General features: G+C 41.5%; 2 protein-coding genes across 2 annotated transcripts in view; both read right to left on the reverse strand.

Moving 5' to 3' along the window:
* Positions 1-710, reverse strand: part of LOC104577440 (myotubularin-related protein 12-like) — a 37,798-nt gene extending 37,088 nt beyond the window's left edge. Inside the window, exon 1 of the mRNA XM_088522831.1 lies at positions 639-710. Within this exon, the coding sequence (XP_088378957.1) occupies positions 639-710 (72 nt within the window). The remainder of the gene's footprint in view (positions 1-638) is intronic.
* Positions 711-16,425: 15,715 nt separating this feature from the next.
* The window catches only part of LOC104577439 (zinc finger RNA-binding protein-like), a 38,459-nt gene continuing 26,941 nt past the window's right edge, over positions 16,426-27,943 (reverse strand). The window contains exons 15-20 of the mRNA XM_088522837.1: positions 27,709-27,850; positions 22,706-22,803; positions 21,791-21,886; positions 18,088-18,199; positions 17,879-17,976; positions 16,426-17,283 (exon numbers count right to left, since the gene is read on the reverse strand). Coding sequence (XP_088378963.1) covers positions 17,104-17,283; positions 17,879-17,976; positions 18,088-18,199; positions 21,791-21,886; positions 22,706-22,803; positions 27,709-27,850 — 726 coding nt within the window. The 3' untranslated portion in view covers positions 16,426-17,103. The remainder of the gene's footprint in view (positions 17,284-17,878; positions 17,977-18,087; positions 18,200-21,790; positions 21,887-22,705; positions 22,804-27,708; positions 27,851-27,943) is intronic.

Raw genomic sequence — 27,943 nt, forward strand, 5'->3', positions numbered from 1 at the left:
CCCAAGACAAGAAATGTGCCTTAGGAGTCAGTCCAATCTGAACAGAGTCTACACAAGCCAAGAAGTTTTTGCAGGTACTGTTTATAAACATCTTCATTGATAAGGACAAGGCAGAGGGTTACAGAAAGCTCTTAAAAGGTAAATTGCAACCCATGAAGACAGAGGTGCTACCACAGAACAGGGACAGGAACACTGCGCAGTGCAGCCGACCCAACTCCACAGCAGTGCCCCACGGACTCGGTGAAAAAAGAAGAGGGAGCAGATCCCTCCCTAGGGTGCTCGCAGCGAGGAACTCAGGGCCCACTGACAGAGTAAAGTAAATATTTCCCTTAAGAAGCTACCAAGGGGAGAGAACAAGCAAGTGGCACCAGCCTGCATCAGATTACTACAAATTCGTAAGGAAAACGGGGCACGAACAATCCGCTTCCACAGGGACAAGCCCTCCCAAGGGGCCACCCCACGCACCCAAGAACCCAAAGCGGAAATGGGAGCCAGGAGGCAGAGACGGGAGCCGGGCGGGCCGAGCCGGACCTGCCGCACCAAGAGCCGCGCTCGCCCCCTCCGCACCGTGGCCCGGCGGGGCCGAAGGCGCCACCGCTTGCTCGCTCCCCTCCCGCCCCCCGCTGTGCGCCGCGTACCTTGGAGCTGACGTAGGACACGAAGGAGGGCTTGGACGGCTTGCCGCCGCTGCCCAACATGACTCCAGCCATCTCCCATCTACCCGCGGCGGCGCTTCCCAGGGCTCCTCCTCGGCGATCCCGCACCCGGAGGGGGAGGGGGGGAGGGGGGGGAAGGAGAGGGGGAGGGGGAGGGGGAGGGGAGGGGGGGAGGAGAGGGGGAGGGGAGGGGGGAGGAGAGGGGGAGGGGAGGGGGGAGGAGAGGGGGAGGGGGGAGGAGAGGGGGGAGGAGAGGGGGGAGGAGAGGGGGAGGGGGGAGGAGAGGGGGAGGGGGGAGGAGAGGGGAGGGGGAGGGGGGAGGAGAGGGGGAGGGGAGGGGAGGGGGAGGGGGGAGGAGAGGGGAGGGGGAGGGGGAGGGGGGAGGAGAGGGGAGGGGGAGGGGGGAGGAGAGGGGGAGGGGAGGGGAGGGGGGAGGGGAGGGGGGAGAGGGGGAGGGGAGGGGGGAGGGGGGGAGGAGAGGGGGAGGGGGGGAATGGAGAGGGGGGCATCCGATGCACATAACTGACACCACCGCGCCGCGCCCCGGCGGCCATTTCGAGGGCGCCACCTCCCCGCGGCGAGCACCACCATTGGGCAGCGCCGCTGTCTCTCAGCACACTGTCCCCGCCCCCCTCCAGGCCGCGCGGGGGGCGGGGCTCCGCCGGGCTCCCGCCGAGAAGCAGCCAATAGCGGCGCGGCCCCGTCTGCAGGGGCGGGGTGCGGCGGCTTCTCGCCAAATTGTGTGGTTGGCTATTTGTCCCTCTGTGCCCTGGGTGTCGCGACCACCACGTGGTTGCAGCGTCGCCTTGGGGCAGTGTGTGACCAGAGCCACTAATGTGCACTCGGATTGCGGGTATCGTGGCTACATTAAAGGCTTGGCCTTTCTCCAGATACAGAACAAACACTATCAGTCGCCTGTTGCAGCTGGCAGAGCTACAGAGATCTGAGTGATGGGTGGCAACTACACTGCCCAGCTGTGTGAAAAGTTGGCTTTATGGAAATATTTTAACCAAAATTAGGACATACTGTACCAATCTTAGTAGGCCATGGTATGTGAAAATTGATGCCTATTTCACATATGAATGATGAGCAGCTACTCTGTCCTCCTCCTCTTTTGGTTACCCTTTGCTCCAAACCCTGCTCCACAGGAAAACTAAAAGGAAGGAAAAAGAGGAAAAGGGAGTCAGGAGGCAGCATTTGTAAAAATAAATTGAAGTAAATATTATAATGCATAAATAAATGAATTTCCCTTGTTTCAACCTCAGGCTTGCAGAACGAGCGGTCTCCTGTTTTAATCATCTTTTGCCCAAAAATAGGGAAAGGGAGAGAGGAATTCCCGCGCAGCACGGAGTGGCGGCCGTTCTGGAGCTGTCCCCGCAGCCGTGCTCGCAGCATCTCCCACATCGCCCCTGCCCCGCGAGCTGCTCTCAGCACACGGGGCATACGTGTGGGTGGTGAAATGGCTTTGGTGCAAAGGAACATGGGGATGGTGCTCCCAGTGTGTCAAAATACACAGAGAGAGGGAATAGCAGTAAAAAAAAAAAAAAAAAAAACCACATCTTTTTAAACATGTGAAGTTACCTCCAGGCATTCATTCCCTAGCGCTGGCAGTGGGCTGAGGCCAGGAGTAACTGTTTGCTGGCACAGCGTGTGCCAGGGAAGAAGGGATGCTCTAAAGGTTGGCCAAATCCCTCTCACTGCGATGGGAAGTGCAGAAGGAGCTCTCATTCCCACGTAGCACATGGGAATTCAATTTTCAACATCTTGTCTAAAAGGCCCTGCATCCAGGAACTCTATCTCACTGCACGGAGGTGCCACCACCAAGCAGCCTCTGAGCCCCATGCCTGCCCCCTGCTGCTTGGGCAAGAGTGGGACGTGCTCCTTCCCTCGCTTTGCTCCCCCAGCTGCCAAGTTGCCCGGGATTGCGCCACTGGGACAGAGCTCGGAAGCACTTGTGCAGAAAATCTTCACTGTCAAGAACTGAACGTCCAAAAAAAGGAGACAGAGGAGTCCTAAAACTTTATTCAAATAAAGGGAGAGTCCATTGGGCATATCCCTGTGGGGTCTCTCAAATTGCTGGAGGACGCAGCCCCCCTTTTATCCTAATTTCCCGACCCAGGGACGCCCTCTCCTTTTCTCCATTGGCCAAGGTACTCAGAAGTTACAGCCTTCCTGGCCCACCTATACCAAACTCCGGCCTCTCTCCATCTGTTCTCACCTGAGGTCACCTGACTCCTGTGTCCCCCTTGCTGAAGAATGTGGGGGAATTCTCTTATTTCCCTCCTTTGTAAAGGCCCCCACCTCTTGGCAGATGCTCTTTTGTCCCACTCACTCATGACTCCGCTCAGTCTCCCCCCTCCCTTTGTCCTGCTCTTCAGCCAGACTGTGGGGGAATCCCCTTATTGGTGAATACACAAACTGGTTTATTCCACTCACACTTTTCTGGGAATTTGAGGGCCACATGAGATCACAGCCTCATCGGGGCACATTTGCAAGCTTGTGGAGTAGAAGCAAAGCTATGATGTGGGCAAGGTGATTTCTCCCAGATTAACACATCTGCAGCTGGAAAGTGCTGCTGCAGCCCTAGGGTACCGTGTGCCCCAGCAAAGTGCAGGGCACCAGGGGCTTTGGTGATCTCAGCCTCACCAGGAGGAGCTCCGCACACTCCCCTCTCCCTTTCTGCATTTCTGAAGCCCCGGGTATCTCTGAGGGGTAGTCGCAAAAGCCAAAGTCAGCCGAGTAACCTTCTTTCTCCTCGGAGCCCCACTCCAGAGAGCAGAGAGAAACGGGCTCCTTTTGGATGTAATCAGGGTAACCAAAGAAGCTCCTTGTCCAGAAGCAGCCTCAAGAGACCACATGGTACTCAGGAAACCTTGAGAAATGAGCTTTACTAGGCGAAAGTTAGCCCATGTAAGCACCCTCCTTCCCCTCGCCGTCTCCTGCAGCCATCTACAGCCTCTCATTTATGAATCTTGTCTGATTTTGACATTCTCATCATTTTAGACTCTACTTCATCTGTGACCAGTGAAGAGTATTTGGCATTTCACTGCCCCAAGTGAAATGGCTTATCAGTGGCTTGCTTATTTTTTTTAACCCAATCCTGATATTTTGCATTCTTTCTAAAAATATAATCAGTGTTTACCTCTAAAGCATTCTGCAGGAGGGAATTTCACACACTAACTCAGCTCCTCCCACAGAAGACGTTGCTTTGTTTAAAACACTCACATGCCATCAACTTCAGTAATTCTTTGGGCTGAATGCTCAGCTGTGCCCCAGCTTTAGTGGGAATAGCTGATGGAGGGCAGCCACAAAGGAGCCATTTTCAGCTTTCCTATCAGTTTTCTATCCAGGATCCTCTTAACTACAAGTCCTGTCTCCCATTTTCCCTTTTGGCATTCCTCCGCCTCAGGATTGTCTTGGCTCTGGGAAACTAGTGGGTTTTATTCTGCATTTCTGCTTTCCTCATCCTGGTGCTGCTGGTGAGCCAAGCTAAGCTGTGACCTGACTTAGGGGCCTCCAGGGTTTAAAATGGTGCTTGGGAGATGGAGACGCTCTTTGGAGGGATCTGAATGGTATAGAGTCAAGTCAAAGTTGTTAATTCAATTGTTTGAACTGGAATTATTACTTTATTGTAATTCCTCAGGAGTCCTAGCAAGGAGATCTAGAAAAGAGTGTGATCTTGGCCAGCACTGAGTCCAGCCAGGACCAGCTGCTCACAGACACGTGCGTCGATGGTCTAGGTGTCCATCAGCGTCTGCTCCTGTGTGCTGCCCTTACACTTTGCAACCTTGGCGCCTTTGAGAGGCCCAGGGGTGCCTGGAGGGGCCAGGGTGCAGCTCACTGCGTGTTGTGGGTGTTTTGGCATAGGTTGGGTAGGTTAATATATAAACCAAATGTTAAAAACTGTTCCTGGGTGTTGAGCAAACACAAATGACTACATCTATGTTTCTACTCTCTATCTCCTCATTTAAAAGAAAATATAGGAAGGTTTTGCCCTCCTGCAGAACTCAATGCGCAGACACATGCGCTGCTTCTGCTCCAGGGGGTCAATCATTGGCCTCTTGGGTCCCTCACCATGGCTGGGGCTCAGTTAAATAACTCCACTTAGGCCTGAATGTATGAGGCAGAAGGAGATCACCTTAAAGTAGCTGAAATCAGTATGCTGGAAATGTAAAAGATTTAAGACCAAGTTGGAATAAAATTACTGGAAAGCATCCAGAGAAAGAATTGGAAATGAGAAATGAACTGTGACTTTCTTTGGGAAAAAGTCATGGATCTGTGTAAAAACAACCCGTGAGTGTCTCCGCTTTACACAGGTTAAGATAATTTCCTACTAGCAATCATATACACACACACACACACACATATATATATGTATATGTATGTATACATACAGTTTTATAAAAGCAAGAAGCAGATAAAAAGGGTCTCTAAGGCAGTGTTTTTAGTACTGGATTCATGTTCAGACTTTCATCTGCAGATACTTTTAGACATACTTTGGGAACTATTTTCCAAACTTGGTTCAGATTTCTTCCTTCAAAGTCTGTAAGTTGCCGATGCCGACTCCACGAGACAGAATGAACGACACTTCAATGTGAAGCAGGTTCAATTCACTTTACTATTGTCTACTATGTAGCTTTATACAATTCTATCACCTGTAAATGCAGACACGTGCTAAGCAACAGCATTCCCATTGGTTAGGCTCTAGTGTCCATGCATAGCTAGCTTGCAGCTGACTGGTGTTCTTCCCGATGCTCCATTGCTGGGCCTCCCGGACGCTTATCTGGCTATGGCTGGCCTAATTCATTAAAAAGTTGCTAACAGGCGTTATCTTCTCCGGGTGGCCTTGGTTCCCATCGCTTCAGCTCCTCGGTTCTCATCACTCAGCTCCTTGGTTCTCATTACTTCAGCTCCTCATATTCTTGCAAAAGCACTAAGGCCCCAACATTTCCCCCTCTTTTTTCAAAAACAGAATTAGCGATATTATGCATCAAGTGTTGCAAGCATTGGCAAAAGCAAGGTAACATAATCACAAGCACGAGTATAACCATCCCGATCACGCACAAGTGGTACAACATTTCTGTAACCCATGGTCCTAAGCCTAATGATCTGAGCCAATCTTCCAATCCCCAACTTTCTTCCTTTAACTTGTGCAGCCCTTCCCTCAAGAGCACAATCTTTTTATGAATGGACTCTGAATGATCGGATAAGTTTAATCAACACATACCTTCAAAACCCTCACACCCATGCCCATGTGCTAATAGCAGAAAATCTATTGCAGCTCTATTCTGCAATACTGCATGATTTACGCTAGCTACATCTTGCGATAGCTGGTCTAAAATGTCCTTGATCGGTAAGGGCACATAGTAGTATTTAATAAGGTATCATTAAGCACAGCAAAATTAGCTACGTACCCATTGAATTCTTGAGATTGCCAAACAGGGACTCCTATCAAACAAGTGCGAAAAGGGTCTCCTCGACATTGCAAGCTAAGACAGAAGGCATTTTGGCCTGTCTGATTAGCTATGGTGACCCAAATGTTCTTCCTCTGCTGAATTTCATTTCGAGGGTTAAGCCAATTTAAGATATAGCATGCTTTACTGATTAATTCGTAGGGACCCTTCTCCCCCTCTTTTTTCAAAGCAAACAATAATCATAAGGGATACCTGTCTGATGGGTTATATCTGCTGTCCCACAAAGGCAAGAACTCTTAATTTGGGTATAATTAACAATATGCCTAAGAAGCATGACATATCCATTAAAAGCAGTATCAGCTCCTATAATAGCATTAAAAGCAACACTACCTCCTAAAAGCCACAATATACAACTAATAATAACAGTAACATTTCTTCCTCCCATGTTGTTCTGCAGGCTCACACTTGCACCAGCTGCTTGCCTGCTTCATCTGATGTATGCGAGTTTGCTTCCAGCCAAGGTCTCACCCATTTCGCTGGCACCCATCTGGTTCCAGTATCTGTAACAACACAAGCATACCCTTTCCCCCAGGTTATCAAGTCCAAAGGTCCCATCCAGTTTCTGCTTTCAAACAATTCTTCCACAAACACTTCTTCCACATTATCCACCCCGTGACCATAGTCACTCAAGCTTCACATGGAATTGTTTAGGTGTTAATATTACATGCCCTAAACATGATGCAGGTAGGCGAGTGATTGCACATTGGTACATTAGACGGAGGAAGCTACAGAAAAGGAAGGGAGTCTAGTTCTACAAGAATATATATACAGAAAATATTGCAGTTACAATAGTAAGTAATTGAGTATAACAAACTTTGTATCCACCCCGTGACTCCAGTTACCATTGTATATTGAAATTTAGTCTCAAATTAGAGTCTTAGTACTTGGGACATCAATTGGGTCATCCACCTGTAAAGGGGTATAAGCGGTGAACTGAATCATCTTTACGTTAATAGCTTTCATTATAGTAGATTTTATACAGGATATTGCTATACTTAGGATAATTATCATCACAATGAACATCACCACATATTCTATCAAACTGAATCCAACCAGTGACACCAAATCCAAACCAACTAAACACCTTCGCCAGCCAGCTAGTGTTCATTGATTCTCAGAGTTCATGGGTGTCTTTTGCCACCTGTCGCATCTTCTCTGATTGGATATCCAGGTCCTGTGTAACATTAGGGATATAAATGCTGCAGTCGGTACTGGAGAGGTTTAGGTAGCCACAAAGTCCATTTTAGCATAACAACATCAAGTCCAGTGCCATCCAGTTCTGAAGAGTCATTGTTGATGTGGCTTGTAATTGTCAATCGAGCAACTGTATACTAGTATCGGTGGCATTAGCTAATTTTTCTACTTGATAGGCTAGCTTACTTAACCATAATCACGTTTGCACAGTAGCACAACCAAATCCAAAAAAAAAAAAAAATCCTTCCATCTAAGACAGATCCTGGGAAGTACGGCAATCATTACGAGGCACAAAGTCTTCACTTACTGATTTATATTTTATGCTGCGATTATGGCACAGCCTATTTTTAGGGAAATGTAAACTGGCCAATAGTGTCTGACCCAATTGTGTTGTTCCCAATTGGAGCAATTTATCACATTTTAGCAATACCACAACACTGGCTTGTTTGATACTGAACCGAAATATGTTCCAATATGTCATGGTCCTCAGGATGCAATGGTATGGTGAAAAAAACAACCCTTTAAATCAATTATTAAGATGTCCCAATCATTTTGGAAGGTTCTCTGTTTCCATTTCTATTTATGTTTGCATAGCTTCAATTTGGTTTCCTCTCTGTCCAAGGATACAAGTCAGAGTACGGCTTCCAGTCCTCCACCGGTGAGGTGGTGGGTGGGTGGGTGGGGGAGGCGGGGGGGGAAACGCCGTAGTCTGAGTTACTCCTGGCTTTCCCGCTTTCGAATTCTGCACTTTCTTGTTGTGCTTATTCAGCCCTCTCTGCTGATATATATTACACAATAAAGATCTAAAGACCTCAGATACAAACAGCACAAACACAATTTCTGTCCAGTGGCACGACCTCACGTAGCTGTGCACTCCACTAGTGAGTTCCACTGGTTGTCGGCAGGTCACTGAGACTGAACATTCTCTCGAGTTGGCAGATTAGAGGGTTGCCGATAGGCTCCTAACTCGGCGGGCGTCCCCGCAGAGACAACGTGGGGCTCAGTGTTAGGAGTCTCACCCCTCCTTTCTCTCTGCTCTGTCTGTTTATGCCCGGTGCATCCTGCCACGTAGGGCCAGTACGTGCCAGCAGGCAGACCAGGGGGCGGACAAACTCCGCCTTCAGTCACATAACCTTCCCTCCTGGGTGCGCAGGTGCGCATACCAGTAAGCGGTCCCAGCCGTCAATCTGAGGGTCCTGCCTTTCTCATCTCCCTCCCTCTCGGGTGTTTGACCTTCAAACTAATTTAGAGGATGTTTGCAGTTAAGTTGGCTACAAGCCCGGTCGAGCGGCCACCTTCAACTGCTTTCGAAGGAGGTCGGCTGTGAGCCTGGCTGAGCAGCCGCCTCCGTGCTCCTTATCTCTCAGCCTGGGCAGGCAAACATCTTTCTCAGGGTCTTGGATTCTATTTTGCACAATAGTTTTATGACTCTACAGATCATACAAATTTCCAGCTTTTCAACCATACCTCGTGTCAGCATCAATATACAAAGGATACAACACATAATAGAGATGAACATAGCAAATAGAAATAATAGCCCTAATAACGGTTTCTATCCTCACTTAAAGCATTACAGTTCTTCAACCCCCACTTTTAAAGACAGATCAAATTCCTCTGCACCTCCCCCTTGGCTGTTGTCAAGCCCTCAGCAACATAAGTTTCCTTGATCTCATTCGCCTTCTCTTCCCCAGCCCCCCTTCTCCTTTTTTCAAGGCGATCTAACAAGTCCTGGACCCAGCCAGGCCGTTCTTCAGGTGCGACGGGGTGGGGGGGGGGGGGGTGGGGGGAGGGGGCGGAAGCAGGGGCACAGACGGTGTAGGCGCCGCAGGTGCAGGCACAGAGGCAGGCACGGGCGAGGGGGTTGTGATGGATCTCCAAACACCAGCGGTTTTCAGTGGCGTGGTGGTCCCGGTCCTGAAGTGCTTGCAAAGGCTGCCGTGGCTCCGATGGCCACTTTCCTTTTGGCTTTCACATCGGGTTTGAATACTAGGTGGGGCTCAGCTTTGAACCCATTCTCTCTGCACCAGATCGAAAGCTTGCAGAGGGTCTGTTCATCAGTAGCTTGCTCCAGGGATTGCACGAGCCTATTCACCAAATTTCCGTAGGACTTCTGCAATCCCGGCTTCACCATCGTAAATGATGGGGTCTTTCGTTCTGACGGCACTAAAAACAGCGCCTGCTTCACAGCATCCACGGCTGCGTTACGCTCACTGCCTCTATTCTCCAACTTCCCTGAACTTTCTGCCGACTTTCTCGCCACTCTGGCCCTTTCCTCAGCCCCCGCCGGTGGTCCTGTCTCCTCCCCTTTCCCTCCGCGGATTGCTTCCCGCAGAGCGGCAGCGACTTGGGCCTCCCCGTGCAATTGTTCAAGCATTAGCCACACGGGACGATATATTTTCCCAAGTCGCCGAGCTTCCTTTGATCCTACTTGCATACCATCCCACAGTTCCTTTCCTACTCGCTCCCAGGGCTCGAGTTTATATACCTGAGAGGCTTCCTCCATGAGCCTTTTCTGCTTACAGAACAGCAGTAAGTCAATTAAATCATCTTTTGAGATCACAGTCTCAGTCTTTTGAGCGAGCTTTAACAAACTTTCTACAGTAGCACGCTCCGTTGCTGATGCAGCAATTTCCATCCTAGTTGCTGATGCAGCAATTCCCATCCTGCTCCCTGACTCACCAGGTCAGTCCTGACTCACTAGGTCAGCCGTGGCCACGATCCGCCTTTCTTCGGGCGCCCAGCTACTTCTCCGCTGGCTGCAGGATCCCTCGCGTTCTCGGCTCCACTCTAACCACGATCACGTCGGGGTCACCAGATGCCGATGCCAACCCCGCGAGACGGAATGAACGACACTTCAATGTGAAGCAGGTTCAATTCACTTTACTATTGTCTACTATGTAGCTTTATACAATTCTATCACCTGTAAATGCAGACACGCACTAAGCAACAGCATTCCCATTGGTTAGGCTCTAGTGTCCATGCATAGCTAGCTTGCAGCTGACTGGTGTTCTTCCCGATGCTCCGTTGCTGGGCCTCCCGGATGCTTATCTGGCTATGGCTGGCCTAATTCATTAAAAAGTTGCTAACAGGCGTTATCTTCTCCGGGTGGCCTTGGTTCCCATCGCTTCAGCTCCTCGGTTCTCATCACTCAGCTCCTTGGTTCTCATTACTTCAGCTCCTCATATTCTTGCAAAAGCACTAAGGCCCCAACAGTAAGTCATAGTAAACTTCAAGGTAACAGAGTTTATTTCCATTCTAAGTTATTGAGTATAGAGTCAGAGACTGTGTAATGGTGACATAGATGAACCCTTTATATTTTATCTGTGGTGCCCAGTTCTTTATTAACTAGATGTATTGTGTATGCTATTTTTAAGTAAACTTTTTGTTGTTGAGAGACCCTGACTTCTTTGGGGAGAGTCCTGTGCTCATGTCCAAGGAACAGCCGTACCAAGAGCTTGGAAAAAATCTCCCCTGATAATGGGAAAGAGGCTACATACCCAGTTTTCCTTGGCTGAAACCTCCCACCGTGACTCCTACACCATCCGGTGATTCAAGCTTATCCTGTGACAGGATGTGCCAATTCCTCCCTGAAGATGCCTGAAGAGCTGCATTTCACTCTGTACGTGAAACGGTCTGGGAGCTCTCCCACAAACTGTTTGCTTTGGTCATAGAGAACTTGCCTGTTTAGAACTTGGGAATGGAAAACAAAGTAACTGCTACGAGAGATGTGAAAACTGAGGGAAGAAAACAACTTGTAGCTAATATCTAAAAGACCCCCTGCTCTTGGCTGTAAGTGGAAGAAGAGGAAGCGAGTAATTTATAACTGTAATCACCAAGGAAGCACAGGCCTCAGACAAAAACCACAGGACCTATGGAAGTTCCCCACCTTTTCTTAGCTTTCTTGGAAGCAAGCACAAGTGTATGTGCATGTGCACACACAAACGTCTTCGCTATGATGTGGGGCAAACCTCTTCATACTCCAAAAGGGGGTGAATACAAATTGCATGGACCTGGGGTGACTTCTTAATGGTACCCAAAGGGTGAGTCCAAGCCTGTCTCTATGAGGAGGGAGCCTGCACCATGACTGGGTGTGAGATGTCGTTAAACCAGGGCTCACCTCTCACCCTTGGTTTTTCTCAAGCTGCAATCCAGAGGGACACATCTTCACACGCATGAGCTAGAAAAGGAGGAAAGGGAAGACAAACAGGTATACAGTCTTTCTGATATCAAAGGCCTTTAACTGACTCTTCTGTCTAGAAATGAATGTCAGGAAAGCAAACAGCAACGCTAAGCTCCCAGTTCAGATGCCAGGTGCTGCACTGGGCAGACAGCTGCCAACAGCTCCTTGCTGGACAGCCCAGATTAATTCTGCCCAAGGTCCCCCTAAATGTAGTACAGGTGGAAGGAAGTCCTTGGGGAAGGTTTGCAACCATCCATCATTAGGCTGAGAATCTGTCCACCTCCCTGAATAGCTGTTCCTTACAGGCTGCTGTCTGTGAGGACCCCATTGCCATGGAGGAGGGAGCTCAGGGAGATGCAGGCAGCATCCAAGTGACACTGTGGGACAGACAGGTTTGAGTGTGGCTCTTCATCTTGCATCAGCACAAGGAAATACTCACTGTTGGACCTGGACAGTAGCCTCTGCTCTTTGTAAAATATACATAGAGACTTGACACTTCTGCTAGCAGTGTCCTGACCCCTTTGCTCTTTGCTTTAGCAGAGAAAATTGCATTTAGCACTATTAGAAAAAACACATTTAATTTGTCTACCGGGCTCTTAATATACACTTGGCTTTGGTTTCCTACTGAAAAATGCAGGTGTGAAAAACTAACCCTGTACCTTGTGTATTGACAGAACCCATCCAGCTAAATGAATTTGCTGACATCCCTAATTCCCATACAGCTCCAGCGCAGTGTAACTTAAGAAATAGGTATAAAAGCTGCCCTTAAAGAAACCTAGGTGTTTTTTAAGCAAAACACAAAATGAGTCTAGTGACTGGTTGTAACTCTTCCCATTTTTGTCCCTGGCTCTAAAAAGACCTTTGTCTAAGCACGGTAAACCTTTATTGTACTAAGATAAATTAATCTTTGAAGCAGCGAACAGTACATTACTTTCATACTTCTGTAAACAACTCTCTCGAACATTCAGTCCTTTCCTCACTCAGAGGGTCATGAGTACTTCACATTAGCTAATAGTAAAGGAAATCTGATAAAACGTGTATTCTCCCTCATGGTAACTGTTTCAATTTGCTAGAATATTTTTCTCCAGAGGTTTGATGGCTTTGGGCTTTTGGAAAGTTTCTTGACCAAACTTTCTAGAATTTAAAAAACATTCATGCCGATGTTCACACTGGAGTCTGAATATCAGCTGGATATTTGGAAACATTTGTCTCCCGACCTCATCCACACTTCCAGAACTCCAGAGCATTTTTTTTTCCATGGAAATAAGGTATTTTAAATCTACTCTTTTCTGATATGCGAGTGACACTTGCAGAGAAAGTTGACATTCCCGTTCCTTGGGGAGAAAACGTAAAACAGCAGAGGGGCTGCGGACTTGTTTCTCACATGGACTTCAGACCAAGCCCTTGGCATTTAGTCTGTTTTCTCTCACTTTGCTTCATTGTTCCCTGGGAAACTCTTCTGCTCTTGGCAGTTCCAGTAATATTTGCTCTGAATTATCCATGCAGCTCATAAGTAGTCCACTCTTCCAGATATACTGGAGAAGGTGCCAGGGAACAGGGATGTTAGTTAAAGCACTCCCAATCCTGGCTTATGATTTACCACAACAAATGCAGACTAAGCTTCCTCATGTGGCTAACCAGAAATCGCCCTTGACATCAGAAGCACCCAGCCCAGCTGCAAAAGGTTTCTAAAGAAATAGGTGCAAGAATGAAAAAAAACATCCATCTACTTGCACAAGAATTACATCTGAAAGGTCTCCCTCCTCCTCTTCCCAAGTTATTTGCCTGTGAGCCCATAGCTCTCACCCATAAAATGAGCCCATGAAATGGGGCTTTCTTCAATATTTTCCTGCACTACTTTGCTTTTTGCAGTTCGGAGTTGCTTGTGCAACCATGTTGCAACCATGTCTTGCCATGTTTTACAGCTTGACAAACCTTTTCTTCCATTTTTCATTTAGCTTCAATTCATAAATCTCCAACGACAAGCCTTCCTTGTTTTATTTCTTCAGCTTTCTCTACTTTCCTTTCCCTTTCCTCTCAAAGTTGTAATTCACTCGAAGGCTACTTATTTTCTCTAGGAAAATGCAAATAATGAGATTATTGACACACATACACACAAAAACATATTTTCCTACCAAAATGTGTCTGCCTTTGGTTCTGTAAGAAAGCACTGAAATTATGCTACACTTTTAAGATAATATTTAAAGCAAAACATTTGGGTATTAAAAAAGTAGCAGGCACTTGTTTGAGCAGTAAGGCCATAATCTAACCATGATAAAGATAAAAAAAAAATCTCAAGTACATTTATAGAAGAATTTTTCAAAATAAATTTATTTTGATAGCCTTTTTTTTTTCTCCTCCTTCCTTCTAAAAAGCTCCCCTGTCTAAAAGCTGTGAGCCAAGGAAAGAAAAAAAGAAAAAAAGAAAAAAAGAAAAAAAAAAGGAAATAGATCTTTTTGTTTAATCTATTACTGCATTTTGTAAACCTACAATATAATGGAAAAACATCACAAATTGTGCCTCAATTTCTTCTATTAGTGCTTTGTCAACAAAATCCATTTGGGCTGTCTAAACAAGTCATAATTGTTTAATAAAGAAATGAACTGGGCATTGTGTAAATTGCTTAAAAGCAACTGATAGTCAATAAGCAACAACGATGTTAAAGATGCATACATACATAGTGTAGTAGGAATATTTAAAGCTGATTCCAGCTCTCACAAAGTTACTAGGTACAGTGATTGTAAGCACTAGCAAACTACTTCGTACATGTGAAATAGGTCTAAAATCAGAACAAAACTCAAATGCAGCCACCACGTTCTAGTTTCTATAGGATTAGCAATTCATATATAATACATACAGGTCTATAACTGGATAATGAGACATTCGCTTCTGGCAGTGCCTCTATTCAGGGACCTACGTGAACCGCACTGCCCATTAATATCACAGGGATAGAGGGATGACACACTTAAGAACTAGGCAGACAAGCCAGAGCTGGAATAAGAAGCTTCTAAACAGAACAGCTCCCACTCGCAAGGACTGTTCCTCCAAGGGGAGCTCCAAGGGGAAAATTTTCTCTCCACATATTTCTCTGCTGTAGATCGCAACTATGGGGTCTACTATTCTGTGATTCAGCAATTATGATGTTGTTAAATAAAAAAAAAGGTAAAGAAGTGCCAATATGTGAAATGCTGGCATTAACAAGGCAAGATATTAAAATGAGTATTTGTTTGCAACCTAGTCTTAGTTTTGCCCTCCTAAGCACACATTGCAATATGTAAAGTCAAAGCCAGTTCTGCACATTTTTTTTCTTACATTTTCTTTTTCCATTCTTAACTTTACAGAAGTTAGAAGTTACCTAGTTAAAATAATCCATAAAAATGGGCAAGAAAAAAAGGAAACTGCAAATTCACAGCTTCATATTTAATGTGGAATCACTTTAAGTACACAATATTTCAAAAGATCCAGAAACTGGTTGAGATAGAAGAAGCCAGTAGAACAAAAATACAGGAAATCCAAAACACACCTTTGATCTTTTTAATCCTGAAGTTTAGCGTCACTTTCCTCATAAGGCATACCTGTCTCTTGAGGCACGAAACTTTGGTATGGAGTTGAACTAGCCACACGAATAGCACTTGTAGCTTTCAAAATAAATAGTAATGGCCATGACAGCAAGACATTTTCTCTCTCTCTCTCTCTTTTTTTTTTTTTTTTTTTAAAAACTTTAAAAGTATGAGTGAATGCATACAGGGAAGCTAAGCATCAAGGCTGGACAACAAAAACTAGTGTAATTTTTTTAAAGTAATTTTAAAGTACATGCTAATTACAGTACTTCTGATGCTGAAATTATTTAAGAACATTTTCCTGCCAAGGGAAAGCTTTCCATTTCTTTACTAACCACCAACACTCTCTCCTTTTAAAAACTGCATTCTGATGCTTGAAGAATACTGTTTCCCCCCCTCCTCCAAGATTTCCTCTATTTTCTAATATATTGTATTTCTATTCTATAGGCTCACGCTGTTAGCAATGAGTGTTGCAAAACAGAAATATCACCCAATGTTTATTTGTTAAAAAGGTCAAAGAAAATTTTTACCTCAAACTGGAACAAAAGCTGTTTTTTAATAAATCGTATCAGAAAAATACAATTCTTGTAAAGTCTGATACTCTCCTACGGCCACTGATAAATAGTTATAGGAATGTTAGTCTATGTTAATCTCTGTGTTTTTATAGGTTTGCAACAACGCATATTACACACTGAACAGAATGAGTAAAACGGCTTCCAGTGTATAATGAATTTTAGTCATTTAATAAATTTTAGTTTTTATTTGCGTATTCCACTGTAGTGCTATGACAAATCACATCTGTGCACCAGAGCATACATCAACAGTATGATGTAACTTTACTTACACCATTTCTATATTTAGCTTTTTGAAAGAAACATAAGCACACACTATGGCCACATGAAATAATTTTCTGTTTTTTTTTCTTTGATAAACCTTCACTTTTCCAGTAATACTTCACTTTTAACATTTGAATTATTGAAAAAACAATCACCAAAAAAATTATAAAGGAATAACCTCACAGGCACTGATATGACATTTATTTTAAGGGCTGAGAGGCATTAACATCATATTGACAAAGTTGACCGAAAAGAATGACTAACTTTGTCTAAATGGGAAATGCCCACATCTGCTTGTATCTTGAGAAAAGAAATTCAGAAAGTTATTTTTTGGCCTTGCAATGTCACAAAGTCAATCATACAAAGACCTATGCATTTAACCTAAGAGTTTTAAAAGCCCTTCTATTAAAAACAAAAACATCATGCAAACTTTGATCAATTATGCAGCTGCCTTAAAACTGTTGCAAGATCATACTGTATATATTAGCTTTTATACTGCTAATGCACAACTAACAGAAAATTTGATTAGATTAACACAAATTTGTCTTAATTACACCGTTATATCACACTAAGGAGAAAAATGCCACAAGATTGGCAAAACATTTAATTCCGAGCACTCAAATGGTAGGATAATTATATGTTGTAACCCCTTTGCATTTAGAAAAAACATAATCCTGCAGTCTCACTTTACAAAAAAAAAGTTCTATTAAATATTAATTGGGAGGGGAATAGTTGATACCATCTAACACAAAGTAACTTATACAGCTAGTGTCAAAGGCAACTAAAATCCTTCTAAATAAAATGTCAAAATACACATAGGAACAGAAACACAAATGCTGCATTAAATACAGTCAGGATAAGAAGATAACGCAGCTGTTAATAAAAAAAAGACAAAAGAAAAAGAAAGTTGCTAAAGTTAGCAACACATTTAAAGAAAACGCAACGAGGGAAAAAAACTCAAACTTTTTTTTTCCCCAATGACAAGAGAGTTTCCATTTGTAGCCTTTCCATCCATAATTTGTCTGATACAGCACATCCTCTAAAACGTTTAGAACGTCACAGGAGAGAGAGGTTGTTCTTTTCCAAACCTAATTCCCAGGTGGTTTGGGATGTTTTAAAACAGACATTATTATGAATGAAATAAGAGCAAGGCAACAAATGGACTTTTATCACCTTCAATTTTAGCACTGATGACTAACATTTTTAGAAATTATCATAATCTTTTTTGTCTTTTTTTCCCTCTGCTTCAAATCCATCAATCCCATCACTGTCCCTTCTCCTTTTACGATTGTTATGGATGTTGAAGCGTTGATTCATCTGTGGTAATGGATCCATTCCTAAAACTTTGTGTATTTGACGGAATGCAAGGAGTCTCAGTGCAAACTGTAAAAAAATGTAGACAGAAGATATTTCTATTAGAAAGAAATATTAATTCTGATGGCTTTGTATATGTGGTGCAAGACAATACTATCCTTACCTGTCTTGTTATTCACCATCATACAGGCCCTGATTCTGCACCAAACTCCTGACATCTTAGCTTAAATACCACGTACGTGGGTTTTAGCTGCTGGATTTCCACTGGGGCAGGCAAGGCTCTTGACTGTTTCACTGACTACTATGTGTTAGTAACCACTGGCAATGGATCAAGCGAACAGTTAAGGCTGTAATGTCCTAAGTCTCATGTAATTAATGTAACTTTAAGACTAATAATGCACTACTGTAGATTGAGCACCTTTATGGCTCAGTATAGATGGGTGTGGAGTGATCACTGCTCCATCCTTAGCAGGAGAATATGTTAATTTTATAGTAAAACAGAAAACTATGTATCCTCTTCTATGACATTGCCTAACTAAAGGCTGATCATATGAAAGATTGAACTATATCCTCCTGAAACATGGAAAAATCATGTTCACCATACAGCCCCATTTTTTATTAAAAATAACTGCTGTCCATTTTAGTTACTTAAACTTTTCCTTACCTGTGCACTTGAAGTAATATCCTCTCGTTGTTGATCTGTCATTAGAGCAAGTGTATCGTAAGGATCTTTCTCGCATGGGTCCAGAAGGCCAGGACCACCTACAACAGTTAAGCTAATTAGTAATATCTCTACCTTATTATTTTAACCAAGATTACCAATTTTACATTAGCTAAGCCTTGATATGCAGGTAGTGAACAAAGGCAACTTGCCTTTAAGGATGATTCCTGAAGATATACACTCAAAAACTCTTCTCAGTGCATCCCCAGGACTCTGGGGTCCAGTAGCACTGCTGATTGCTTTTTCCACAAGTAACTCCATAGCCTAGACCAACAACAAGAAAATGCACCTATTTTAAAAGCCTGATTACAGCAAGAGGCAGCTGCCACTGTTGTTTAATACAAAACTTTTGATACAAGAATTTGACAATGAATACAAAGATCACAGAACAATTTCAATTAAAAAGGAACATTTTTTAGAGGGGTGAATACAGACAAATTTAGAGCTGAGTACTATTACTGATATGCCTCTCTTCATCACAAATTATCAAAAATGTTTTGTAGAAACCTATACAGTAGTAGCCTATATATGCAGGTTGACAATACTGTGAGACAGCATGGCGGGTCATCTGAATGTCAGCTACATGAACAAAGAGCAGCAGGCAGCACATCCAGTTAAATGAACAGCATGTCATACAGAAACTTAAGGCATGGAAAATTTAATGATCGCTTATTGCTTCATCTAAATAATTAACAGTGCTTCACTTCAGCAAAACAAGTTTACTGCATTTTTTTTCCCCCAGGTACAGGCTAACGCTACCAATACTTGTATGTTAAAACACACATAGAAAACCTTGCAGATAAAGAGGTTCTCTAAAACTTACCTATCGTTTCATATTAATGAAAATGTTTCACTGATGAATTGTACTTTAAATAATCAATTTTCAGTATTCCCATTGTTTATTTTTATTAAATACTTACTATTTTTTCAAATATCATTAAGTGATACTTGCAATAATAAAGAAAACTTTTCCTCCAACATTAAATGGATATTTCAATATCGTCTCCTTGATAAGTTTCATTTTCAAATAATCTCCCTGTTTTGTTTTGTTTCTTCTCCAAAGTTTACATTTCTTCAATGTTGCTTTTTACTTTTATTTTCTAAGAGTACAGGCCCATTCTGACACATTCAAGTAACTGTAGGCAGTGTTAATTACAATCCTTCATTAAGGATGCCCATTTCTTTCCATTTAAGATATGTTTAATTGACAAATTTTAGTTTTTAAGCACGGCATTTCTGCACTCCCACTTTATCACTCAGGATCAAATATTTGCAAAAACCATTAAGTTATTTTGAAGCATGAAGCCAAATAATGTATGAAAAAAATGTTTGTTTTTGTGTTTGCTCAAAGAATTCTCTCTTGGATCCCAATCGAACACATTACAGTCTGTAACTTACATTGGAAGATGTCAATTACAGTGCCGTGGTGTTTATGTGCATGTAACACTTGATTTCAAATATAATAAAAAAATAATTAAAAAAACAACCTTGTAACCTTGAATAATGGTTCCTAATACCTTACAGATACTTGACAAAACTCCTTTAAATTACTTTTTAAGTGTGCAAGGAGAGTGGTATTGAGCACCTCTGGAGAGAATTTAGGCACAGCGAGACCTGACACAGTGCTTCACATGTCCCTTTCCTTCTGAGGCTGCCTTAGAGCAGGTAAGGAGAGGATAGGAAAGGACATTCCTTTTTCTTCATCCACATGGTTATCTGGTAAAATATATCACTCCTTGAATATTATGCCTTGCACAGTATGCATTTGAGCGTGTATCATCTTATTTTCCAGAGGGCTTTCACTCAGTGACTAGGGTAGAGAATTAAAAAATATTCAGTCCAAGATATTGAGAAACTTGGTCTGAGTTCTGCTCTATTTGTTTCAGGCTCTGGTACTGTGCAGAGAAGCTATCGGTAAACTACAGAAAAACCTGCATTGCTGACTTTAACAGCATCTCTCAATACAACATCAACAAATCACAGTCCTCCAGCAAGCAGCAGTTAAGATTTTTCATCATTTTCCAATCTAACCAAAATATTTGCATCTTATTGATCAAAAGTACTGACAAGTTGTACTCACAAGTACAGTGGAAGTTAATGACAGTACAAGTTTCATATGTAAGGAAACACACTGAGACTTGCAACACAACACAGCTACAAGTGAGTATCCCCAAATTTAATCCTGTTCTATTCACTGTCTTCAGTCCAGTCAGTCTCAGATTTGCAACTTGCAAATCATCTGCTTGCCTCAGAACAGATTGATCATCTGCCATGTCAATAAAGTACATCCAGACTAGGTTAAGGAGTGGAACGGAGAAGATTTGTGTCCACACACACTATACATCAATAAAGAGCCATTCTGTGTTCCCTAGAGGTTCTGGGTGATAGTCTCTTGCAGACTATCAGCAACTGCAGAGAAGTCCCAAAGCATAACAAGTCTCCTCCTTGACCTTCCACATACACACTTTATTTTAAATAGTTAAAGCTTTATTCTTGGTTTTCACATGTAACATCTATTGAAAGTTGTTAAGTAGTAACTCTCCACACCACCTTGTGCAGAGAGTAAAGACAAATTGATGCTCAGCAATAAAGGGACACCAAGGAGTCTATCCCCACTGATTGATCTGACGCCTTCTAAGAAAGTACAGGAGTAAATTTAATGGCCTGTGTCCTTCTTCCTGCTGCAGCCAGGCACATCACGGGGACTTTTATTTCTCTCTCAGACCTTGTAGACACCCTCTACCACCTGAAAGGCCATCCTATTTTGCAGCAGTTTTAAGGATGCTTTTCTACAAATATGCTGGGGTCTTTGCTTCAGAAATTCCCAATCATGAAGGCAACAAAGAGGGCACTTCTGTATTTCTCCCTTCTTTTTAGCACACTGCATCTTTCAGGAAATGTAGCATAGAAACTGGCATTGCATGTTACACATATTAAATATTTAGAAACCCAAAGTGCATCTATTCTGCTTTTTTTTTCAGAAGAAATAAATGGCATTATCAGAAACAATAAAATTCTCTGCAAGCCTAATGCACTTGTAAAACTTATTTCTCACTCAATCACTCTGCTCTTCCTACCAAAACTGCAAAGTCTGCCTTGACAAGCAGTATGGGGCAGGAGAATGGGTCTGTGAAACAGAACGGTCAGTGCTGAGGGCCTTAGCCCCACAGTACACACATTTCACAGATTTCAAACTAACTTTGTCTGGTCCCCTGAACTGAACATCCATTTAACATTAGAAGCATGAGTTTGACTCTTACAGAGTATTTTTTTTTTTTTTAAGCATAGTCAATGGAAAAGAAATGCTTTGAGAAGGCTCAGGCACAATAATTAAAAGTAGTAGATGGGAACAATTTGGAAATCAGCTCCAAGTGATACAAAGTAAAATGCTAATTTTGAGACATTTTTTTTCAAAAGGAAAACCTTAATGACTGCAAGAACTCCCAAGGTTTGATCTTTAAAGCAGCACCTCTGCTATCACAGAGCTATCTAGGTATATTTCACACATTTTTTTTTTCTCTTTTAGTTTCAGCAGAGCCCAAGCAATTCAGAGGAGGTGATTAGAAATAATTACATTCCCTTACAGAAAGAAAAAGGTGTTAAACAGTAGAATAAAGATACACAAAGAATTCAAAAGGAAAGGAAAATACCTTTGGAAAAAGAAATTTGACTTCAAATGACAAAACCTCAGAAAAATAAATTAAATTGTTAGAGGGACTCTAGATCATTTGCTGTATAAAAGCCCTCATTACTTCTTGAATGAGTCTTCACTTGAAACCTGCAGCAACATTCTCCAGTCCTCTACTTGTACTATTATGTGTTTTAAAAAGGTGCATTCAAAAGAACATTACTCACCCAGCGTGGAAAATCAGACCAAGTTGGAACTCGCTGACAGAGGTCACGAAGAATACGTATGATAATCACACAGGACTGCAGACCATTAGCTCTAGCCTTGAGAGCGATACAAAATCAAATTAATTAATCCCAGCCCCATCAGCAAATTGGACTTGTTGAAAGACTAAAACACCACTGTTCAATGGAAGCTCAGATGCAAGATGGAAACAAATCATTCTATAACTTTATTCCTTGAGCTGCCATTTACAGCAGTATTTTATACCGGGTTAGTAATTTAAGGTGGTAGAAGTCAAAGTGCACAGGTTATACAAGAATAACATTTCTTGATCCCCTGTACACTTTGACCTGTGTTCGCTTGTAACAATAAATACAATATCTTTCTATATTAGAAATAAAAAGGATAAAGTAAAGGTCTAAAAAGTAGGTATAGAGACTGAAAGGTCAAGGAAAACTGTTTGGTTTCTTTATTGTGCCTTTGCCAGAATGCAAAGTCACTAAACCAAACAGTTGCTTCTCACCTTTCATTCCCTACACTTAATGCACTTAAAGAAATGGGAAAAAAAGTCTTAAATCTAAACACAAAGCTTTAAACGCATATTCCATTATTTAAAGCAAAGTTACTCTGCAGCCTTATGGAATATATAACAAATATACAACGTATGATGACCCCAAGCGAGTCAAGCTTTCAACATTGCCTCTCAATGACCAGAAAAAAAAATCATGTCAAATCCGCAATAACTGCATAAAGCAGTTCCTCCATACTCAACTTTCTACATTTAAATTTAGGGACCAGAAAAATATGAAGCATTATTAGCATGAACAACACCAAGTGTTTTCTCACAGATAAACGTTTATATTGCAACTGAGCTAATCTCTCATAAGGCTACAAGAAGAAAGTAAAATGATGTTCCAAACCTGGAACCACTTAGCGTGGCGTAGAGCAGCCAGAGCGTCAAGGCATTTTTGCCTGTCCAAGACGTCCGGTGGGTCTTTCACCATACCCGAGGTTACATCTAAAATGGATTGAATTGGCAAAATGCAGTGAGGAATGGGTGTTTGACCAGGTGAGCAAGACACTTCCTTAAAGTAGCTCCAGTGTCACACATGCCATTTAAAGCTTAGACCCTTGACCAACAAATGCAAGTGTTCAATAACATCCATTTAAATAAGAGTAGGGCATTAACCCAGATTCAAGATAAGAGCATGATATACTTGAGCTCTCAGAATATTATCAAATGCATTGCAGATTATGCAATACGTGGTATTTCTTTATTTAAGCTAACACTGGGAAAAATGCATTTCCCCTCAAATTAAATATTGAAGGAAGGATGGTTGGAAACAGTGCACCAGCACAGACGACACAAGACAAAAGGAACACAAAAATCCACTTTAACTAAGTAGAAACATTCACTTAGCTTGCTGTAAATGTGAGCAGTCGTGTTATTTAGTTTATCTTTTTAGGACAAGGTCCTAAGTATAACAAATCTTAAAAGCGCTCAATGTTTAGTAGTGGTGTTATTTCTGTAGCAATTTAATCTTTAAATGGAAATGATTTTGCTTTAAAGACTGACTAAAGGAATGTTAAATGCTCTTCGGTAGGAGAGTTCTATCACCTTATAGAGCCATATCCTTTAACTTGCGTTTATCAATACCTCAACCCATGATCTGTGTGGTCCAACATTACTTAGGATGCAAAGAAAGCTGCAAAAGGGGACTGTTTTACTTAAGATTCAGCATGAAAAAGAAAAGCAAGGAATAGTTTAAAAATAAAGCAGAAAGTCTGAAAGAAAGAAAATATACTAGATTTTGCATATTAAAATCTTTAAAAAAAAGAAAAAAAAAAAGCTGAAGATACCAAGTTTATTGTTACATTCCACTGAATGAAAGAGACCAAAAGCCCTTTTGGAAGTGGTTTAATCAACGAAACAGGAACCACTAAACAACCAGAAACTGTATCTTCGGGTACTTAAAAAAGTATTATATGCATTAATGCAGTGATAAGCTTTATTTATTTATTTATTTGCTTTGATATTTATAGAAATGACTGTTGTGACAAAACAAAGTATTCTGGCAGCATCATCGGAGATGCACTACGCAGAGAAACAAACTGAAAGCCTCCCACAATGGTGCTTCACAGGAGTGGCCTGATGAAGCAATACAGTTTACTGCAGTTAAAATGCAAATTTAGATAAGCCAGAAAATCAAGGTTTTTAAAGGCATATTGAGACTCATGAAAGCTACCAACCAGGAGCAGCTTTTAAGGATGCTGCCGAGAAAAAGATCTGAAATCACCTATTTATGCACAAATATCAAATAAATAAAAGTAGGCTACTTGAATATAAGAGGAGCTAAAAAGCTACAAACAAAGATGTTGCTGTAACTTTGCAATGTAATGATTAAATTTTATCTAAAGTACTACTATTCAGACTTTTTGCTCTCTTTTTTAATTAAGGTTATTTTTATTGCTTGGCATAGGACTAAAAATAGTATGAATGAAAAAATGAAGGAATGAAGAAAAACTGCACTAACAAGGCACTTACAGACCAAATGAAGACATTTAAAGTGGTATTTCATTCAAAAAAAATAACAAACCTAGCCAAGAGCAGTGCCAGGTAAGATAACCAATGAAACAAGTACAACTTGAATATAAGAGACAAGGAATACATTTAGAGAAAACTCACAGCAGGAACACAGTGGCAAAGTAAGATTGAGAAGTTTAAAATAAAAACATGGGTTTGTTGGGCCTAGTAGCTTAAGTAATTATTTACATTTGTCTAAAAACTGATATGCAAATGGGTGACTGTGCAATCTTTTAGCACAATAATTTGCTATAATTTGAGACTCCAATTACTTGACCTCTACCTCTGAAAAGTTTTATTTTGGAAAATATTTTTACTAAAAAACGGTTACATTGTAAGTGCACAGGAGACAAGCTTCCTCAGTGCTGGAAACAGATTTGAAATGTGCTATTAGCAATTGAAATCATATAAAAACCTTGAAATTTAAAAATACTGTGAAAGTTGGAATTTGTCAAGGCACCTTTTGCACCTAGAATAAATTTACTATAAATTAATGAAACTCCTGTAAATTTTAATCTGTGGATTTTTGCTTCAGTTTCACATTTCAGGATTAACCCCTTAAGGACTATTTAACTAAATTCAAACTCCTAACCTACATTCCTCTTAAGATAAGTCAAAAGCTAAATTAATTTACAAAACTCAAGTGCAAATTCTTACCCTATATGACTTACTCTATTGTTAACCTAAAGATAAGGGGTTAATCTTCAGTTAGACATGCTGTGTTCGCACTACTTCTTCATTAAAAGTTAACAGGTATATCAAATTTGTTAAGTTTTATTATGTGAAATACATGTTACCCAGTCAACTATTTCAAAACTAGTGCGAACACTGCTTAATTCTAGGAGAGAGACAAAGACAGAAAGGGAGAAAAAAAAAAAAACCCAAAACCCCCCCAAAAAACACAAAGTAACAGCAGATGCTAGGACTATGCATCCAAACCCCCTCCCTTTGGAAAGCATGGCAGGTGTGACACCGAGCTTTAGAAAACCTTGGTCAAAAATCCTTCCGATGTCTTGGCAGCAACCCCTGACAAGAATCCAGTCCCTCTGCTAGAAGGCTTTGGACCGGGGCTGTTAGCTAAGGATAAAAAAAATAAACACACATGCACACATATATGTGTTTAGAAATATATATGTTGTGTTTGCTGAAGGAAGGATTCCACAGCAGGAGTTAGAGCACTTTGAATATATCCAATCAGGAAACTGTCAAACGCACAATACTGCAAGGAACAGTAGCTATGCGGTTAACAATTTTATTTTACATTGCATTTTTTTTTTTTAGTCTTTTATTATGTAATGGTATAATTACACATCAAACATGATTCTAACTCACGTGCAAGTCTCAGTCATCTTTACTCAAACTGATTCTTCTGGTAAAGCCTTCCTTATCTCCTGAACTAGCTCCCCAAGCGAGCTAAAAACCCCCCAAACTTTAAACCATTGTAAGACACAGAGCATTAGAAACTGCAGTAAGAAAGGAGTACAAATCCATATTGTTACTCTGCTGCAAATAAGCAGTAACCTTCATAATAAAGCCTTATTTTGCTGCAATAATTTGCAGCTCAGTCATCTATTTTCCTCTAGTTTCAAAAGCAACTTTTCTGCACATCCATTTTATACTGCTCAGTGTCTTGAAGAGAAATCAAATTTGATTTTGCTTGCCCAAAGGCAGTACTGCATTCAGCAGCGAATAAACTCAGAATGTATCATTTTAACTCAAGGGTGGGTCAGACAAAAAATACAATTTGTTTCCCTTAGGAGGCTTAAATTAAGGGATTGATTGTAAGCATTTAAGATTTGTTTTAACTCTATATTACAGAATTTTATGCCAGAAACAACTTCATTGAAATTGAGTTCTGTAGCAGGAATCGATATTGCACTTTGGCACAGTACATAAAGAAATAAACAGGATAAAGTTAATTTCATTAAAGGGTTAATCTAATTTAATAATCAAATCTATTATGTTAAAGTATTCCTTATGACTTTACGTGATATGCTAAGTCTGATTCAGCAGAGACAAGCCATTTTACTTGTATTTTTGTCAAAAGAAAAGCAGAACTGGTTGGGTGTGTCAGTTCACACACAAAGTGTTTATAGCTAGGAATGACACATGCAGCTTAAAAATCACGTACAGGGCACTAAGACTTTTCAGAAGTCATTCAAATGAGAGAATGCATCTTGAAATTTTGTTTTGTGATTACGTAGGACGACTTGGATAACACAGCGTGCCTATGATACGCAGTTACAGAACCTTTACTTATGCACTATAAAGCCTCAGGTATTTTAGAGGACATGTAATGATGAGATGAAATTAAAAAGTCTGTGGCTTATAGAAATATGTATATAAACAAGCACATCTATACATGCACACAAACAATTTTTCAACCTGCATATGAGAAGTGTTAAGTGATAGCTCCAGATTTCCTATTTGCAGGTTCATAGTCAAACACCAGAACCTTGTCTGCCACAATCTCTTTCAACTATGAAGATACAGAATTAAAAAGGAAACAAAACTTAATTTTATCTGACCCATAAACAAAAAGAACCAATGTATGGCAAACAATCATGCTTGCTGGCTTAAAAGCTTTTGGAGCTTTAAAAGTGTTACAGAACAGACCCTAAAGCAACACTGCTGGCACCAGAGAAATTGTGTACTTCGGGAATGAAAATGGATTCACAAGTTCTGCCTTCTGCTTCAGCTCAATGACAACGTAATTTCTCATGGTACTATTCTGTTACTGATTGTAAGTCCAGGAGCCTAAATATACTAAAAACTACTCCAGATTAAAGAGCAACCTCAGAGAGCTGGAAAAAAAAATCTTTTATAAAGTCAGAAGCATCGGTACCATAGTAGTATTACACAAGCACACTTTAAGTGGCACTGCCATTTGGAATGTGCTAGTGATAGAAAAACAGTGATCCAGTGTAACCCCCAAAACCTGTGATTCAGTTTTCTAAAAGTATTCAGTCTTTCTCTTATGGCAAAACTTCTCTAGAAAGTCACTTGCTGCAAAATATTTACTTTTCCACATAATTTTATAAGAGGGGAAAAATAGTCAAGTTTTTACCTTTTCCAGAAAGCTGAGGTTGGACATAAAGGTAGAATTAAAATAATAATAATAATAATAATAATAATAATAATAATAATAAATGCATCACATAAGCATTTATTTTAATCAACTGTTCTATACTGAAACTAGTTCCTGAAAAACAAGGTTTCCATCAAATAAGTAAATTGTGCCAGCATGTTGCCTTCCAGGACTTAACGCCATCATAAGCAGAATGGATAAACATATGAAAACGGGTAACAAAGAAGCAACATCTTTCACAACTTCCCAACCTCCATCCCTCATGTTCTCCTCCCGAATGACTGGAGACGTCAGTGTGATAGTAACTTGCATTTTGGGTTCCTCGCATGAATTTAGAATTATTGCTGCTTCTGGTACTGCACACTTGATATCATATTTCTCAGGACTTATTACCTAAATATCAAGAAAGAAATTGTTGTTAGCATTTGGCCAAGTATAGTATGGGAACAGCATGGGAAAGAAAACTGTTTTGAACCTAGTCTTTCT

The sequence above is a fragment of the Tinamus guttatus genome, unplaced genomic scaffold (genome assembly GCF_059628265.1).
Source record: "Tinamus guttatus ecotype Peru unplaced genomic scaffold, ASM5962826v1 Tinamus_guttatus_pri_ptg000168l, whole genome shotgun sequence".
NCBI classification, from domain to species: Eukaryota; Metazoa; Chordata; class Aves; order Tinamiformes; family Tinamidae; genus Tinamus; species Tinamus guttatus.